At 41.4% G+C, this 17500-nt stretch overlaps 1 protein-coding gene across 1 annotated transcript in view; it reads right to left on the bottom strand.

Moving 5' to 3' along the window:
* LOC130246516 (ephrin type-A receptor 7-like) overlaps positions 1–17500 on the bottom strand; it is a 178909-nt gene that overhangs the window by 63472 nt on the left and 97937 nt on the right. The window contains exon 4 of the mRNA XM_056479503.1: positions 770–897. Coding sequence (XP_056335478.1) covers positions 770–897 — 128 coding nt within the window. The remainder of the gene's footprint in view (positions 1–769; positions 898–17500) is intronic.

Below are 17500 nucleotides of genomic sequence, written 5' to 3'. Positions count from 1 at the left end.
TGTTGATATATTGATTGTCTGATTGATTGATTGATTGATTGTCCGATTGTTTAATTGGTGGCTTTATTGTCTGATTAACGTATTGATTTATTGATTGTCAAATTGATTGATTGATTGTCCGATTGTTTAATTGGTGGCTTTATTGTCTGATTAACTTATTGATTTATTGATTGTCTAATTGATTGATTAATTGATTGGTTGTTTTATTGTCTGATTAACTTGTTAATTTATTGATTCTCTAATTGATTGAATGATTGATTATCAGATTGACGTTATGATTGATTGATTGATTATCTGACAGATTTTCTGATTAATTTATAGATTGATTGATTGACTTGTTAATTGTTTGGCTAGTTGTTTTATTGTCTGATTGACTTATTGATTTATTGATTATCTGATTTATTATCTGATTGATTGTCTGTCTGGTTGATTGAATGACTGATTGTCTGATTGACTATTTGACTGGTTTTATTGTCTTACTGACTTGTTGATTTATTTATTATCTGATTGATTGATTGATTGATTGATTGATTGATTGAGTAGAGAATACATGTTTAAACTGCTCAAACAAGCAGTGGTTGTCTGGAAGTGTTGAGGTGTTTGATCAGCTCTGCAGGAGTTTGTGCAGACGTGACGTGTTTTACACACTGAATGATCTCTGAGCTCCAGGCTGTGTGTGTCAGTGTGACTGTACACACACAATGGTATACACACACACACAGTGGTACACACACACACTTCAGTGCAGAGGATGAGGACGTGACTGTACCTTCTCGTAGTATTTGATCTCGTATTCTGTGCGGCTGCTGTTGGGAAACACCACGGGTTCCCTCCATACCAGAGTCACACTGCGCTGCTCCACCTTCTCCACCCGCAGCTCGCTGACCTGAGACGGAGCTACACACACACAGAAAGAGAGAGAGGAAACTCTACATTAGTCAAGGAGTTAAAGCATGAGTTTAGTGAGAGAAAGACTGTCAGACGCTCACTGATGTTGTAGACCGGATCAAGACCATCTCCTGCTGTCACAACAACCTCACATCATCCACCGTGTGTTTTAACCACACGCGCACACACAGATAAAAACACACTTTCAGAAGCAGTGGGTAAGCATTTGAGCAAGTGTGTGTATTCAAGTGTGTGTGTGTGTGTGTGTGTGTGTGTGTGTGTTTCTCTCCATCAATCTGCTGCTCTGATTAAGAGATGATTAACGAGGACAGATGAGGTGAGAGCTGTCAATCCCCACTGATGACTGACAGCTCCATTATACAGACAATCAAGACTCTCATACACCAAACAACAACAGCCAGCGTTATTCTGCACATGCAGCAGCACAAGCCAACACTCTCAACATCACTGCTTTAAAGAGACTCAGAATGAAAGTGCCGACCAGAGCTTAAAACAAAAATCAAAACCAAACAAAACACAAAAAAACAAACCCAAAACAAATGTAAAACAAAACAAAGCAAAATAAGAAAACAAAACAAAAAAACACAGAGAAAAATAAAACATAAAAATAAGAAAACAAAACAAAAAACAACAAAACAAAACAAACACACAAAAAGACAACAAAAAGAACAAAATATAAAAACAAGAAAACAAAAAACATTGAAAAACAAACAAAACAAAAATAGGAACACAAGACCAACCAAACAAAAGAAAAAAAACAAACAAAACTGTTTTAAAAAAATAACAAAACAAAAATCCAAACAAACAAAAGAAAAAAATAACTTAAAAAATAAAAAATAACACAAAAAAACCCAAACAAAAGAAAAAAACCAAAGCTTAAAAAATAAAAAATAACACAAAAACAACCAAACAAAAGAAAAAAAACAAACAAAAATGTTTTTAAAAAATAATAAAACAAAAAAACCAAACAAACAGAAGAAAAAAACAAAACTTAAAAAATAACACAAAAAAACCCAAACAAAACTGTTTTAAAAAATAATAAAACAAAAAAACCAAACAAACAAAAGAAAAAAAACAAAGCTTAAAAAATAAAAAATAACACAAAAAACAACCAAACAAAAGAAAAAACAAAACTTAAAGAAAAAAAAATATGCGAAACACACAAAACTTAAAAAACACAAAATAACAAAAACAACAAAAACAAACAAAACTTACAAAAAAATAGTAATAACACCACAAAAAACCAACCAAACGAAACAAAACACAAAGAAAACTATACAAAACAAACAAAAACTTTTTTAAATGAATAATTCCACAAAAAACAAAACAAACAAAGCAAAAACAAACAAAACTTAAAAAAATAAATAAATAACACAAAAAAAACAACCAAACGAAAAAAAAAGCAAACAAAACTATGCAAAATTTAAAAAAAACAAACAACCAAAAAAGGAAACAAAACTATACAAAACAAACTAAATAAAAAACCCTAAAAATTAACAAAATAAAAAATACAAAACAAAAACAAAACAAAACAAACGAAACAGAAAAACAACAACAACAACACAAAAACACAACAACAACAAAACAACCATTAATATTTGAAGAATGGCAGCTATATGAAGCTGTTATGATTTTATTTCAGCTTGACGACATTTACAGCTGAAACAGAATACTGAACAGGAGGTGGGGTTTTATTTTTAGCTCCTCCCCTTATCTTTCACTCACAGCAAACTCAATGTTGGAGGGGCGTGGCCAATGCAGAAGATGATGAGTTTCTCTGATAATTAAGCTTTTTAAATGATTATTAATACCTAAAACAGCTCCAGTGTGTGTGTGTGTGTGTGTGTGTGTGTGTGTGTTCTGGACGGACTGCGATAAACTCACAGCAGAATGTGTGTATAATCTCCAGAGTAATGAAAGTTTCTGAGTGACTGTACAGTGAGTGCAGGAGCTGCTCTGCTCTGCTCTGTTCATCACTGCAGGCTGTTGTTTCTCACACACATCATGAATAATGGAGAGAGAAAACACACACAACTACACAACTACACAACTCAAAGACATGCAGTCCCAAACAAACAAAGTTAACACACACACACATAGAAATGCATTAATACATACACTCACTCACAAACCTAAACAAAAATACACACACTTGCTCTAAAACACGCATACACACACAAACACACAATCTCAAACACACTAATACACACACACACACACACACACACACACACACACACACACACTAACACACAGACATAAAAGACATAATAAAAGTGATGAAATAATAGAGGACAAATATATTAACAAGCGCTGAAAACAGGAATAAATGAGAGAATATTTTATAATTAATAAAACAAATAAGTCCGCTAGTAAAGTTTTACATCTCACACAATCAGTTCCTGTACCCTTCAGCTCACAGCAGACACAGAATACACACACTCACAGCACTGCTGCGCATCACACACACATTTCAGGGTTATTTCTTGTGTAACGTGTGTGTGTGTGTGTGTGTGTGTGTGTGTGTGTGTGTGTGTGTGTGTTTTTGGAGATGTTTTCTGCCGACTGCAGCGAAGAGACGCCAGGCTGTGATTCTCTGACAGGCTGAAATGTGTTCTTGCCCTCAGCAATGGCAGTGAGGAACACAAGTCAAGCATTAACACACACACACACACACACACACACACACACACACAAACACACACAGATACATAGAGAGAGACTTCGGGGGTGAGTTAACCTTGCTGCTCGGGTAAAAGTGTGTGCATTATACACTGTTTACAAAGTTTCAGCTTAATCAAAAAATCTATCTTCTACATCCATATTTATCTCTCTGTCGGTCTACATATGCATCAAGTCCAACTTTATTAATAGAGCACTTTACACACACAGAAGTGAGCCAAAGTGCTGTACAGAAAATATACAACAAAATAAGCATAACAGTCTATAAAACACAAGATAAAACAGAGCTGCATTACCTAAAAAAGGCACATTCAATTAAAATAACCAGGGGTCTCATGTATCAATGCTGCATACGCACAAAAACCAGGTTTCACGCTCACGTTTGGTATACTAACGATGAAATGAACGTGAGAATATGCATTGGTTAACGCCAATGTCATGTCTGGTGTACGTGTGTTTCTTGTGTATTTTATTTCCATCGGCGACTCCTAGAGGCAATTATGTTCAATTCATTCATTTTCTTTTCGGCTTAGTCCCTTTATTAATCTAGGGTCGCCACAGGGGAATGAACCGCCAACTTATCCAGCACGTTTCACACAGCGGATGCCCTTCCAGCCGCAACCCATCTCTGGGAAGCATCCATACACCATCACTCACACTCATACACTACAGACAATTTAGCCTTCCCAATTCACCTGTACCGCATGTGTTTGGACTGTGGGGGAACTCAGAGCACCTGGAGGAAACCCACGCAGACGCAGGGAGAACATGCAAACTCCACACAGAAACACCAACTGACCCAGCTGAGGCCCGAACCAGCGACCTTCTTGCTGTGAGGCGACAGCACTACCTTCTGAACCACTGCGTCGCCTTATGTTAAATTGCACACTACAAAGTATCGCACCAACACATGTGAAAAACATTCATTTATAATTGATAAAATGGGTTAATTGACACAATATATTTATATTTTTACTGATTCTGTGATTTACAACATATAAAATCATTCACAAATGTACACAACCCTTAGTCTATGGCAATAGCAGTGTTGGCCTTAATAGAGGACGTTGTCAATGGTTGAATCTGAAGGTTCTAAGGTAGCAGGGTGCACGATGGGGGGCTTCGTGGTGAGTGATGTATTTAAAGATATTATTCCAGTGAAGGTTTTTTATTTATTTTTTTATTGAGCATAATTATTTAACTGCATATCAGGAGACCGTGGTTATCCATTAAAGACGTGGCTGTTAACAACCCACAAACTGACCAAGAGTCTAGATACAATGATGGCCATTCTCGCACTCGGTCAGTTGTAGAGCGGGCGATTGGGCAGCTGAAATGCCAGTGGCGCTGCCTTGATAAGAGCGGAGGAGTGCCCTAACAAAGTGTTCCTCTAATACAGGGATGTCCAAACGTTGGAATGGGCTGCACCAAATGACTCTGGTGGACGGGTGGATCTGTCATACAGTGTGGAGTGTCGGAGGTGCGTGGGGCCCCGAGGGCCGCTCAGCTGCAGTGTGAGGCGTGTGGAGCCAGCAAAGTTGGTGTTTCTGTGTGGAGTTTGCATGTTCTCCCCGTGTTGGTGTGGGTTTCCTCCGGGTGCTCCGGTTTCCCCACAGTCTAAACACATGTGGTACAGGTGAATTGGGAAGACTAAATTGTCTGTAGTGTATGTGAGCGAATGAGTGTGTATGGATGTTTCCCAGTGATGGGTTGCAGCTGGAAGAGCATCCGCTGTGTAAAACATATGCTGGATAAGTTGGTGGTTCATTCCGCTGTGGCGACCCCAGATTAATAAGGGGACTAAGCTGAAAAGTGAATGAATGAATGAATGAATGAATGAATGAATGAATTAGAATCAGTTTTATTGCCAAGTGTGCTTCACACATACAAGGAATTTGTTTTGGCTACAGAAGCTTCCAGTGTACATAAAGTGACAAGTGACAACACAAAATAAATATGAAAACAATCAAATAATAAAAATAAAGAATGATGAACATTAAACAGATGCGGTTAGTGAAGAAACCTGGATGTTGAGTTGTATGTACAGATTGTTATAAATATACAGGTTATAAGGTGCTGTGTACAAGTGCGAATGTAGAGAGTATTGCATTGTATATTGATATAAGGTGCTGTGTACAAGTGCGTATGAGAAAGTATTGCACATATTTATTGCACAGTAGGGGAATATTTACTGTTCATAAGGTAGACAGCCTGAGGAAAGAAACTTTTCCTGTGTCTGGCTGTTTTTGTGCTCGGTGCTCTGAAGCGCCGACCAGACGGTAACAGTTCGAACAGGTAGTGTGCTGGGTGTGAGGGGTCCAGAGTGATTTTGCGAGCCCTTTTACTCACTCTGGAAGAGTACAGTTCTTGAAGTGTAGGAAGGGTAGTGCCAGTGATTCGTTCAGCAGTTCGGACTATTCGCTGTAGTCTACGGAGGTGGGTTTGGCAGCTGAGCCGAACCAGACGGTGATTGAAGTGCAAGTGAAGTGAGGAATTTAAATGAATTTTACATCAAAAAAGCCTTTCGATATTGGTATCAAATATGTCTGCAACGTATTATTAACTCCACCTTTAAGCTGAGTATTTTGCAGGTGTCATGTAGTGCAGTGTCTGCTGTATGTAGGGCAGGTGTGGAGCAGGATCTGTGCATTAATCAGTGTGTGTGAAACACCTCAATCCTGCTGAAAATACACACACGCACAGCACCATCAACACATCTACAACACACAGAGGGAAACTACGGTGAATAAACAAACAAATAGACCTACACATGACCTGGTGTGTGTGTGTGTGTGTGTGTGTGTGTGTGTGTGTGTGTCTCGCCAGCTGGGCAGCGTGATAGAGTCACTATTATCATTTATATTATCTCAGGGAAGGAGAAGAGGGATTTCTGCTGACCTGCTATCAGATGGAGATACAGGAGCACACACACACACACACACACACAGTGAAGAGGAGGAGGAAGAGAAGAAGGAAGAACAGGAGGATGAAGAGGAGAATGAGGTAGAGGAGGAGAAAGAGGAAGAGGAAGAGAGGAAGAGGAGGAGAAAGAGGAAGAGGAGAAAGAGAAAGAGGAAGAAGAGGAATAGGAGAAGGGAAAAGAGGAAAAGAAGGAAGTGAAGGAGGCTGAAGTGAAATGTGGAAAGGAGGAGGAAGAAGAATAGAGGACAAGGAGGACTGAAAGAGGAGGAAGAACAGGAGAAAGAGGAGTGAATGATGAAGAAGAGAAGTGAAAGAAGAGGGGGAAAAGAAGGACATGAAGAGAAAACAGTGAGCAATGAGGAAAGAGAGAATCAGATGAGGAGAAACAGAGACAGACGGATGGAGGATGAGTTTGAGCAGTCAACGCTACACTAGACTACAGCACTGTAGAGCAGTGTCCAGCTCAGACTGTGTGTGTGTGTGTGTGTGTGTGTGTGTGTGTGTGTATGTGTGTTCTGCAGCTCTAGACTCAACATGCAGAACCCGTGACTCTCTCTAAACATGGGCTGGAGATACAGATAAGCCACGCCCCCGACTCATGTCATTGGCTGAGTGAGAGACCAAACAAATCAACGAGACTCGAGACGATGTCTGAATCTCCACGCAGGATAATGTTCATACATTCAGCTGAGTGCCCTTTATTCATCAGGGGTCGCCACAGCGGAATGAACCGCCAACTATTCCTGCATATGTTTTACACAGCGGATACCCTTCCAGCTGCAACCCAGTACTGGAAAACACCCATACACACTCAAACGACAGCGCTACACACTGAGCCACCGCAGGATAATATATTATACAGTAAATGAATAAATCAGCAAGTTGACTCTAATGAGTCGTCCAAACGCTCTCTCACACACACACACACACACACACACACACACACACACACACACACACACACACACACACACACACACACACACACACACACACACACACTGCTGCAAACTCATCATTCACCAAACTAAAGTTAATAACACAGAGGGAAAGATGAGAACACAGCGAGAGACTGAAATAAGAGCAGATCCTCAGAGCAGAGCTGAGAACTCCAGACAGAGAGAGTGTGAAGAAGCTGACAGCACGCACACACACACACACACACACACACACACGCAGAGTTCATGAGAAGTGCAGAAAAGTTACACTCAACAGGAACAACTTAGCAAGAGTGGAGCGCACAAACACATACACACACACTTGCGCACACACACAACTCGCGGTGGTCCGCAGGCTGACTGATATCTCCCACTACAGACATGAGTGACAGCTGTCAATCACAGCATCAGGACATCAATCTCATCACTAGGCTGACTGAGCAGTGGAGTGAAGACAGAGCAGTTCATCAACACCCTGCAGACACACACACACACACACACACACACACACACACACACAGAATGTGAGAGACGAACACCTCATACACACTCTGCCTGCACGATAACCCCTCAAATATGTCATTCAGAGTTATTTATTACACAGACGACTGCATAAACACACACATATCTGCGCAGTATAGCGCTTTATTCTGATCACATCTGACTGATGAATATTCAGATCTTCTGTGTGTTTTTGTAGTCTGTAGAAAAGCTGAGTGTTTGTGCGCATACATGGGTTTATGTGTGTGTGCGTTTGTTTGTGTGCACACGTGGGTGTATTTGTGTTCGTGTTTGTGTTTGTGTGTGCATGTCTGTGTGCGTGTGTATATGTATGTATGTTTGTGTGTGTGCTTGCGTGGATGCATAAGTTTGCATGCATGGGTTTGTGTGTGTGCACATTTGTTTGTGCGCGTGTGTGTGTGTCTGTGCAATTGAGTGCCAGGTGTTTGTGTGTTCATGCATGTTTAAGAGAGAGAGAGAGAGAGAGAGAGAGAGAGTGTGTGTGTGTGTGTGTGTGTGTATGTTGTCTGTGTGTGCATCTGCATGTTTGTAAGTGTGTGTTTGTGTCTATCTCTCTCAGTGTCTGTGTGTTTGTGTTTGTGTGTGTGCGAATGTGCATATGTATGTATGTGCATCTGTGTGTATGTGTGAGGGTTCAGCATAAAGGGATTGACATTTCAGTATCTTCAGAGGATTGGCTTTGGCTGCATTAGAGACGGGGGCCTGTGGCTCTCAGGGGTCCGACACCTCTACACCTCCTCCTCAGAGAGAGAGAGAGAGAGGAACATTTCCTACTCGAGTGTGACTGTTATCACCGCATTAGAGCAGAATATTTCCCAAAAAACCAACAAATGATTCAATTTTTTATCATTATCAAATGTTATTGTATAAAATTTATTTTGCTGTGTGTGTGTGTGTGTGTGTGTGTGTGTGTGTGTGTGTGTGTGTGTGTGTGTGTGTGTGTGTGTGCATTGCTTCTTACCTATAAAGCTTTATATATTCAAGCTCCTGTTTATCTAACCAAGCTTCCACAACCCAACCCGCTCTTTAAGATCTTTAAACTCAGGGCTATACCTAGAATAGTAAAGTCTACTGAAGGAGGTCGAGCCTTCTCATTTATAGCTCCTAAACTCTGGAAGAGCCTTACTGATAACGTCCGAGGCTCAGACACACTCTCTCAGTTCAACACCAGATTAAAGACCTCTCTCTTTAGTAAAGGGCACACTCAGTGCATCACATAACGGTATGATGCATGAGCGTGCTCCACGCAGGTGAGTGGGCTTGACAGCCACCTGTAGGACTCACTCCTCCTGTCTTAATACACCAGACATTGTGCTAGTAACTCTCATATGCCTCACATGTTTGTTTCCATAGCTGCTATTTTCATTCATATCACATCTTTATGCACTAATATTTAATATTTCCTGTTTAAATGAACAGCAGTTCGCTAATTATATTCTTTATTCTCGATTTCCACCTGGGGATACTCATTCCAAGGCACCTAGAGATCGTGCAGCACCATTGATGTGATGAGTCTTGTGAAGAGATGATGCCAACCATAGTCAGACCCCCTAGTTTTTCGTGATCCCACGATCGCTGAATCTAACGCAAAATTAACAAAAAGTCGCACATGTTTGTGAACCTGCAAAATTCATAATTAAAAGCAAAATAATCACAATAAAAAAGTTAATAATCTCATGAAACAAACCACATAATCCAATTATATTTACTTCAGTTTGCAATGAACCGTTTTACATTCTCATACGCAGCGCACGTAATGTATCTGAGTGTCTCTAGCTAAACGACACCTCACCTGCGCCCTCACAATCATTACATTACATGGAAGGGGGGACGGATTTGTTTTGCAGCCTGTGCCGAATTGCAGGACATGATTTGTGCTTTACATATGGTGTATAATCCAGGCTCAAAATACCAAAGATGGGTCTTCTACAGGATCTTCATCCTCTGTCCTCCAGACCTCAACTGGTGACATTTCTCATCCTTCCAGCAGCTTTTCTACCCTAAGACGTTACTACTCTGTCAAGGGTTAGGGAACCGTTAAACTGCCATATGATGCACTGTTCCTTAACTAATCTCCAATAATATTTTGAGTTAAAAAAAAAGGGTTAGGGTGGGTCCGAGTAAGATTATTTTCATTTCAAGAGTTCACATTTAGCTGATGATTAATTATAAGCTTGTTTGGCATGCTGTCCCGGGAGAGAGCCCTGAGCTCATAAGATCCTCGAGCCCGGGGCTCCCTCCCGTTGCAAGGCGAGAGGGGAGTTTGAGCTCAGGTAGATCTGGAGAACTCCCCCGCTGTAATAACCAATGAACAGCCAGTGATTGCTCTTGAGAGATAACCATTTACTAAGAGCGTGTCTATAGTGCCGGTTTGGATTAGTCAATTAACTTATGTTGCATGTTTTTTGGACGGTGGGAGGAAATCGGGGGAAACCCACGTGAGCACGGGGAGAAAACGCAAACTCCGCACAGAAATGTCTGCTGGTTTGGTAAAGCCTAGAACCAGAGATATTCTTGCTGTGAGGCAACAGTGCTAAGCACTGGGCCACCGTGTCACCCATCTAGGAAGAAGGAGGAGTAGGGGTGGATGGGGGATTCTTCAAAACGAAGATAGCGGTGGTACGTAACCCAGGGTATTTGTAGTAGCTTAGGAGTCGTCTGATTGGTGCAATGAGAATTGGATAATGCGGATCCAGCCGCTAGCAATCATAAGCACGTGATCCTCTCGAGATTAGTTTATAACTAAACTTCACTTAACTCTTTCCCTGCCGTTAAAAAGAGTCTTACCGCAATCCATGTTTTAGCTGCATTACGGTAGGGGAAGCCCTAACGCATGTCCTGAGTGTGAGGCACATGATGTCCGGGGAGTGAAAACTGAGAGAAAGTAAGATCATGGATAAAAATAAGAGTTACACAACCTTCCTCTGGCTTAATCACTACCATTTTATCTTGATGAGAGACCAAAATTAAAGCTTTATTTTTACTATTTGTGTCATTGTATTTATATATCATAATTATATATATGTATATATAAAAATTGCAAAATTGTCTGCAAATTATTGGGAATTACCACCACATAATCAGTCATTTTTTCGACAAAAAAAATTTAAATAAATAAATCTCCAAACATTTTTGGAAAACTAGGGGGTCTGCATAAAGGACTTCTAGAGGTCTCCATAATCCTGGACCAGGCCGTATCCTGAGCAGCTGCTGTGGTGGTCATGGAGGAGTGGAGAGCATGAGATTCCTGTAACACCCCAGTGACAGACGAGTCTTCACATTGATCCTGAAGGGTCAGCCTGTACATCAGCCGGTGACCTCTCCTCCTGCAGCTTCTCCATGATGGAGCGTTCTCCAGCCTCCGGCGCCTAGACTGCAGCTCAGCACAAGACGTTTGGCCAGAGGAGAGATGGTCATGCCCAACTGAGCCTGGTTTCTCTCCAGATTTTTTCCTTCACTTTAGTCAATTGGCTTGCTTGGTTTGGGTCTTGTGGAGCTGCGCATTGAATGGATTTGCTCTTCAGTGTTTGGACTGAACTGAACACTGAAAACTGGACTGACACTAGCTTCAGTTTACTAGAACTGCGGTGTTCAGCTGCTGTTGTATTGTCGTGCGTCTCTAACAGGAGATCTGCTCTCTGGCTCAGCAGTAATGGGAGAGCAGCAGATTGAGCCATCAGCCTTCATTCACTCACACACTCAGACTATCTGGCCTCTTTGTCACACAGCAAAGGCTTTTAATTGGCTGCAGCGTAACGATGCTTCCTCGCCCGCTCTGAACACTCGCTCTCAGATCTCAGAAATCACGGAGGCTTCAGCAGTTTGTTATGTTGCATGCAAAGTGTTTAACACACACACACGCGCACACATACACTTGGAGTATTAGCCCCCCTGTTTATTATTGTTTATCGGAGAGCACTTTTTTTTTTCCAACACATTTCTAATCATAACCTGGGGGCTAACTAGGGCTTGAGTGTACTCATACTGTACGTGGACAGCACACTTTATCTCTTAGGTGGTTATTTAAAATACTTTGAATGTTTTCTATTTTGTTACAGACATACAGCGTCGTCCTGCAACTGTTTTGCAGCACATGAAATGTCCCAAACACTATTTTAACGGTCCAAAATATGAATATAATAGTTTTTACTCTCTGATAGTCAAAGCAAATTCAACAAAAAAAAATTCTATGTTAAATATGCATTAAAAAAACAGTCAGGAAAAAGTGTTTTATGTCAATTTGGACCACGAATCCACAAATATGGACATCATTTTTCTCTAAAAGTACATCAAATCAAAAGATTTTTATTCTAATTAGGTTCTAATAAGCCCAAATAGCAAAGAGAAATAAAAAATGCATGTAAATATTAGACTAGATATTCTTCAAGACACTTCTATACAGCTTAAAGTGACATTTAAAGGCTTAACTAGGGTAATTAGGCAAGTTATAGTATAATGATGGTTTGTTCTGTAGACTATCATAAACGTATATAGCTTACAGGGGCGAATAATATGGACCTTAAAATGGTGTTTAAAAAATTAAAAACTGCTTTTATTCTAGCTGAAATAAAACAAATAAGACTTTCTCCAGAAGAACAAACATTATCAGGCATACTGTGAACATTTCCTGAATCTGTTAAACATCATTTGGGAAACATTTAATAAAGAGAAACAAATCAAAGGGAGCGAATAATTCTGACTTCAGCTGTACATACAAACACAAAAACTCACACACACACACACACACACACATATACATGCACATACTCACAAACATGCACAGACTCACGCACACATGCACAGGCAGACAGACACACATGCGCGCACGCAACCATGCATGACCAACCAAATTCACACAAACCCAAGCACCCACACATACACGTACAAACTCACGCACACCCATGCATAGACACAAACACACTCACAAACATGCATGCACACACACACACACACACACACACACACAAACCCATGCACACAGACAAATACACCCACACATACAAATATACATGTGCACACGAGCGCACACACAAACACACCCACACACATATAATCTGCATGTGCACACAAACTCACTCACAGACATGCAAATACACCTACACACAAATACACATATACACATACTTCCAGCTGCAACCCAGCACTGGGAAACATCCACACACACTCATTCACACACACTACGGACAATTTAGCTTACCCAATTAACCTGTACCACATGTGTTTAGACTGTGGGGGACATACAAATATGCACACATACTGTAAACTCACACACACACACACACGCAAATACACCCACATACACAAATATACATACATATATGAACACACACACACACACACAGACAAACTTACTCACTAACTTACACACACACACACACACACACACACACACACACACACACACACACACACACACACACACACACACAAATGCATGCATGCACAAACTCCCTCACAGACAGTGTGTGTGTGTGTGTAGTGACGGTGTAAAGCGTGTTGTGCTGTAAAGAGCTGCACTGATCTGCACACTGTCTGCTGGAGGAGCGTTCACCAGTCACAGCTTCTCCAGACTCGTCTTCAGGCCTCACAGTAAATGAAGCACTCGAAACTGAACTGAAGCAAACACACACACACACAGACAGACACACACACACACACACTGATGTAGTCGATTATCTAGCGTAGAAAATAACGTGACTCATCCACACAGACAAGAGCCTTTTCAAAGCACAGACGGCTGGAGAGCTGACTCACACTCACTCACACACACACACACACACACACACACACACACACTCACACACTCACACACTCACACTCACACAGAGAGAAAGAAATGCCAGAATAGATGACGAGTTCAGTTCAATGTGTAGAATCTGCTGTAGAACACACACACACACACACACACACACACACACACACACACACACACACACACACACACACACACACACACACAAACACACACTCACATGCACACAAACAAACAAGCATACAGCACACACATCCATGCACACACAAACTCTCTCTCACACACAAACATGCATACACACACCTGCACAGACGCAGAGAGACAGAGACACTCACATACATACACATATGTACACACAAGCATGCACACACAAACTCTCTCACACACATGCATGCATACACACACACACACACACACACACACACACACACACACACAAATATACAAATATGTACGCACACACAAGCACTCACACACAAACACTTTCACACAACATTGCACACACACCTGTACAGATGCAGAGACAGACAAACTCACACATACAGACACACACGAACGTATGGACAAACCACATACACACACACACACACATGCACACACAAGTACAACCAATGCACTCACACACATGTACTGTACACACCACACACACAAATTCATTCTCTCACAAAAAGTACAAATGCACACACACACACACACACACACACACACACACACACACACAAAGATGTACGCACACACAAACACCCACACAAACATACACACATGTGCAAAGATGCAGAGACAGACACACTCGCATACACACACATATATACACAGACACATGGACAGACCGCACAGACATCCATACCCAAATCCATACACACCCATCCTCTCTGTCATACACACTCACACATGTAAAAAGAAAACTTTTCGTTTGACTGTGTAGTTCACACTCTTAAAAATAAGATGGATAAATAAATAAAGACCCTTTATGAGCATCGATGAATCTAGGAACCCCTTTTCACTCACCGGCCACTTTATTAGGTACACCTTACTAGTACCAGGTTGGACCCCTGGTTGCCTTCAGAACTGCCTTAATCCTTCATGGCAGAGATTCAGCAAGCTACTGGAAATATTCCTCAGAGATTTTGCTCCATATTGACATGATAGCATCACACAGTTGCTGCAGATTTGTCGGCTGCACGTCCATGATGCCAATCTCCCGTTCCACCACATCCCAAAGGTGCTCTATTGGATTGAGCTCTGGTGACTGTGGAGGCCATTTGAGTACAGTGAACTCATTGTCATGTTCAAGAAACCAGTCTGAGATGATTGGTGCTTTATGACATGGTGCGTTATCCTGCTGGAAGTAGCCATCAGAAGATGGAGACACTGTGCTCATAAAGGGATGAACATGGTCAGCAGCAATACTCAGGTAGGCTGTGGTGTTGACACCATGCTCAATTGGTACTAATGGACCCAAAGTGTACCAAGAAAATCTCCCCCACACCATTACACCACCACCAGCAGCCTGAACCGCTGATACAAGGCAGGATGGATCCATGCTTTCATGTTGTTGACGCCAAATTCTGAGCCGAGCATCCGAATGTGTCAGCAGAAATGGAGACTCATCAGACCAGGCAACGTTTCTCCAATCTTCTATTGTCCAGTTTTGGTGAGCCTGTGTGAATTGTAGCCTCAGTTTCCTGTTCTTAGCTGACAGGAGTGGCACCCGGTGTGGTCTTCTGCTGCTGTTGCCCATCCGCCTCAAGGTTGGACGTGTTGTGTGTTCAGAGATGCTCTTCTGCAGACCTCGGTTGTAACGAGTGCTTATTTGAGTTACTGTTGCCTTTCTATCAGCTGGAACCAGTCTGGCCATTCTCCTCTGACCTCTGGCATCAACAAGGCATTTGCGCCCACAGAACTGCCGCTCACTGGATATTTCCTCTTTGTTGGACCATTCTCTGTAAACCCTAGAGATGGTTGTGCGTGAAAATCCCAGTAGATCAGCAGTTTCTGAAATACCCAGACCATACTCAGTCACTTAAATCCCCTTTCTTCCCCATTCTGATGCTCGCTTTTAACTGCAGCAGATCGTCTTGACCATGTCTACAGGCCTAAATGCAGTGAGCTGCTGCCATGTGATTGGCTGATTAGACATTTGTGTTAACAAGCAGTTGGACAGATGTACCTAATAAAGTAACCGGTGAGAGTATATGATCAACCAAATGTCCTAAAAATGAATAGAGCCTCTTAATAAAGGGTCTCTTTGGAGGTTCTTCAATAACATCCTTCTAAAAACCCTCTTTACAAACCGCATGATGCTCAGCAAATTACAGCACATACATTTGTTTGGATTGACTGACCCTTTAAAACCAAAACCGTGACATTAATAGAGCTTAGAGCTGTATTTATTTATTTGCTTTAGCTGGTTTAAAACACACACACACACACACACACACACACAAACAAACACACACACATAGATATTTAAATGTATTTGCTTCTCCAAGTAGAGCTCAACAGCACTTGTGTGTGTAGGAAACATCTGTTTGGGTCATTAATAAGACTAAGGCTTGTCCAGTGACCCAGTTCAGATGCAGATATACGCACAGATCTGCTGGCTGATCTCTCATTCGTCCAGAGTTCAGCTGAAGGTCAAACTGCAGATCATAGAGAAGATGAGGAGAAGAATAACACTGATCTACAGCTCTGACCGCTCAAAACACACACACACACACACACACTCACTCACAGAGGTCTAATGCACTGTACTGGAGCTGCATGTTTATTAATGCAGGAGATTTCTTTCATCAGGACGCTTACACACACACACACACACACACACACACACACACACACACTCTGTGCTTTCCATTAAGAGTAAATTGCAGGACGTTTATTTGGCTCTCGACTCCTGCGCTCTTCATTATTTGATTCTCTTTGCAGCACGATTGCTTTCTTCTCCGCCAGAAACGACTCGCTCTGTGTCTCACAGCTTTTCACCAGTCTATTATCATCAGCAGCTCACTCTCACTGTGTGTGTGTGTGTATGTGTGTGTGTGTGTGTGTGTGCGTGTGTGTGTGCGTGTGCGTGTGTGTGTGTGTTTCACCTTCAGCTTCACTCAGATTCACTTCAGGACACACCTGACAACACAACTGATGAGCATTCCTTCATTCATATACTGCACAATAGAGTAAAACACAATAGAATAGAATAATAGAACAGGATAGAGAAACACATTTAGATTATTAGTATGAAAGAGTAGAACAGATTAATAAAATATACGAATAATAGAATCAAATAGAATAATAGTACATAATATAATAGAAAACAAGAATAATAGAATTGAGTGGCATTGTGGCCTCGCAGCAAGAAGGTCTCTGGTTTGAGCCCCGGCTGGGTCAGTTGGTGTTTCTGTGTGGAGTTTGTATGTTCTCCTCCGTGTTGGTGTGGGTTTCCTCCGGGTGCTCCAGTTTCCCCCACAGTCCAAAAACATGCGCTATAGGGGAATTGGGTAGGCTAAATTGTTGGCGGTGTGTGTGTTTGTGTATGGGTGTTTCCCAGTACTGATCGAAGGGCATGCACTGTGTAAAATATATGCAGGAATAGTTGGTGGTTCATTCTGCTGTGGAGACCCCTGTTTAATAGAGACTTAATAAAGAGCCGAAAAGGAAAATGAATGAATGAATGAATTATGAGAATAGAATAGAATAATAAGACTGAAGAGAATAGAATTATAGAGCAATAGAATAGAATAATATAACAGCAGAGAATATGATTGATTATAACAGA

This window comes from Danio aesculapii, chromosome 19 (assembly GCF_903798145.1).
Source record: "Danio aesculapii chromosome 19, fDanAes4.1, whole genome shotgun sequence".
NCBI classification, from domain to species: domain Eukaryota; kingdom Metazoa; phylum Chordata; class Actinopteri; order Cypriniformes; family Danionidae; genus Danio; species Danio aesculapii.
Note: the sequence above shows the minus strand (reverse complement) of the source record. Positions and strands in the feature narration are given on the sequence as shown.